The 2441-nt window shown below is 61.4% G+C and overlaps 1 protein-coding gene across 1 annotated transcript in view; it reads right to left on the bottom strand.

The window, feature by feature from the left end:
- Nucleotides 1-126: 126 nt before the first annotated feature.
- LOC106902774 (pre-mRNA-processing factor 39-like) overlaps nucleotides 127-2441 on the bottom strand; it is a 12405-nt gene continuing 10090 nt past the window's right edge. The window contains exons 10-11 of the mRNA XM_014966563.1: nucleotides 403-587; nucleotides 127-300 (exon numbers count right to left, since the gene is read on the bottom strand). Of these exons, the coding sequence (XP_014822049.1) occupies nucleotides 222-300; nucleotides 403-587 (264 nt within the window). The 3' untranslated portion in view covers nucleotides 127-221. The remainder of the gene's footprint in view (nucleotides 301-402; nucleotides 588-2441) is intronic.

Genomic DNA, 2441 nt, shown 5'->3' with positions numbered 1-2441 from the left:
GAGACTGGGGGGAATTGGGGGGGAAAGGGGAGAAATTGGGGGGGTAAATGGAGAGAAATTGGGATAAAAAGGGGCAAAATTGGGGAATAGAAGGGGGAATACGGGATAAAAAGGGGTCAAAATTGGGGGATAGAAAGGGGAGAAATTGGGGGATAGAAAGGGGTAAAATCAAGGCCGAAAGGCAATAAAAAGGGCCAAATTTTGGGGCCCCCGGGGTGTTTTTACCCATTCTCGGGTGCTCTTTTCCGCGCCGCGTGCTGCTTGAGGATCTTCTGGTGCTCGTCGTACGCCGTCAGGAGGCTGCAGGGGGGGGAGGATGGGGGTTGAGAAACCTTTTTTGGGGAGTTTTAGGGGGTTTTTCCCCCCCGGGATACCCAACTCTTCCCCTTTTTCCCCCCAAACCTGTGGATGCTGGAGCCGAAATCCTCGAGGAACTCGACGCGGCGCTGGGAGAAGACGAGCTTGGCCTCGTCGGGGAGGGGGCTGCGAAGGGCCCGCTCGAAGCACCTCATGGTGTTCCCCTCGTTCTGCCTCACGTCGGCCCCAAATTCCATCTCCAGGAGGTTGGCGTGAAGGCGGGCGTTGTCCTGCAGCCACCACCCCCCCCGTCAGATTTTGGGGGGGCCCCAGGGGTCGAGGAGGAGTCCCCGGGGGTGGAAGGGGTCCAGGGAGACTCCCATCGTGAGGTTTTGGGGTCCCCAGTGGGGTTTGGGGAGCCCTAAGGGCATCTGTGGGGTTCCCAATGGGGCTGTGGGGTCACCAAGAGGGTCCCAGGAGGTTTTGGGGTCCCCAGGGTCGGTGGGGAGTCCCTAAGAGGGTCTGGGGAGCCCCCCCCGTGAGGTTTTGGGGTCCCCAGTGGGGTTTGGGGAGCCCCAAGGGCATCTGTGGGGTTCCCAGTGGGGCTGTGGGGTCACCAAGAGGGTCCCAGGAGGTTTTGGGGTCCCCAGGGTCGGTGGGGAGTCCCTAAGAGGGTCTGGGGAGCCCCCCCCGTGAGGTTTTGGGGTCCCCAGTGGGGTTTGGGCAGCCCCAAGGGCATCTGTGGGGTTCCCAGTGGGGCTGTGGGGTCACCAAGAGGGTCCCAGGAGGTTTTGGGGTCCCCAGGGTCGGTGGGGAGTCCCTAAGAGGGTCTGGGGAGCCCCCCCCGTGAGGTTTTGGGGTCCCCAGTGGGGTTTGGGCAGCCCCAAGGGCATCTGTGGGGTTCCCAGTGGGGCTGTGGGGTCACCAAGAGGGTCCCAGGAGGTTTTGGGGTCCCCAGGGTCGGTGGGGAGTCCCTAAGAGGGTCTGGGGAGCCCCCCCCGTGAGGTTTTGGGGTCCCCAGTGGGGTTTGGGCAGCCCCAAGGGCATCTGTGGGGTTCCCAGTGGGGCTGTGGGGTCACCAAGAAGGTCTGGGGAGCCCCCCCAGGAGGTTTTGGGGTCCCCAGGGTCGGTGAAGAGTCCCTAAGAGGGTTTGGGGAGCCCCCCCTGTGAGGTTTTGGGGTCCCCAGTGGGGTTTGGGGAGCCCCAGGGTCAGGGGAAGAGTCCCTAAGAGGGTTTGGGGAGCCCCCCCAAGGAGGTTTTGGGGTCCCCAGTGGGGTTTGGGGAGTCCTGAGTGCGACTGTGGGGTCCCCAGTGGGGTCTGTGGGTCCCCAAAAGGGGTTTATTCAGCCCCAGGGTTTGGGGGTCCCCAGAAGGGATCTGGGGGTCCCCAGAAAGGATCTATGGGTCCCCAAAAGGGGTCTGGGGGCTCTCTAGAGCCCCAAACCCCCCTCCAAGTGCCCACCACATTTCGGGGGGAGTCCAAATCCCACCTCCCAGCTGAAAATCAACCTCCCACCCCACTTCCTAGGGCTGGGTGAAGGATCAAACCCTCAGGAACACCCCCAAAAAAGAGCTTTTTTTTTTTCTTTCCCCCCCTCCTGCTCACCGGCTCCTTTTCCAGGGCTTCCACCAGCACTATGGGTCCCCAGAAGGGATCTGGGGGTCCCTAAAAGGGATCTATGGGTCCCCAAAAAGGGTCTGGGGATGCCCAAAAGGGGTTTATACAGCCCCAGTGGGGTTTGGGGGTCCCCAAAAGTGATCCATGGGTTCCCAAAAGGGATCTATGGGTCCCAAAAAGGGATCTATGGGTCCCAAAAAGGGGTCTGGGGGCTCTCTAGAGCCCAACCCAAGACCTCCAGACCCCCAAACCCCCCTCCAAATGCCCACCACATTTCAGGAGGAGCCCAAATCCCACCTCCCAGCTGAAAATCAACCTCCCACCCCACTTCCTAGGGCTGGGTGAAGGATCAAACCCTCAGGAACACCCCCAAAAAAGAGCTTTTTTTTTTTCTTTCCCCCCCTCCTGCTCACCGGCTCCTTTTCCAGGGCTTCCACCAGCACTATGGGTCCCCAGAAGGGATCTGGGGGTCCCAAAAAGGGATCTATGGGTCCCCAAAAGGGGTCGGGGGGGGGGGCGGGGCGCC

The sequence above is a fragment of the Calidris pugnax genome, unplaced genomic scaffold, assembly GCF_001431845.1.
Source record: "Calidris pugnax isolate Ruff unplaced genomic scaffold, ASM143184v1 scaffold77, whole genome shotgun sequence".
Taxonomy (NCBI): Eukaryota; Metazoa; Chordata; class Aves; order Charadriiformes; family Scolopacidae; genus Calidris; species Calidris pugnax.
This window is presented reverse-complemented; position numbering and strand designations above follow the sequence as displayed.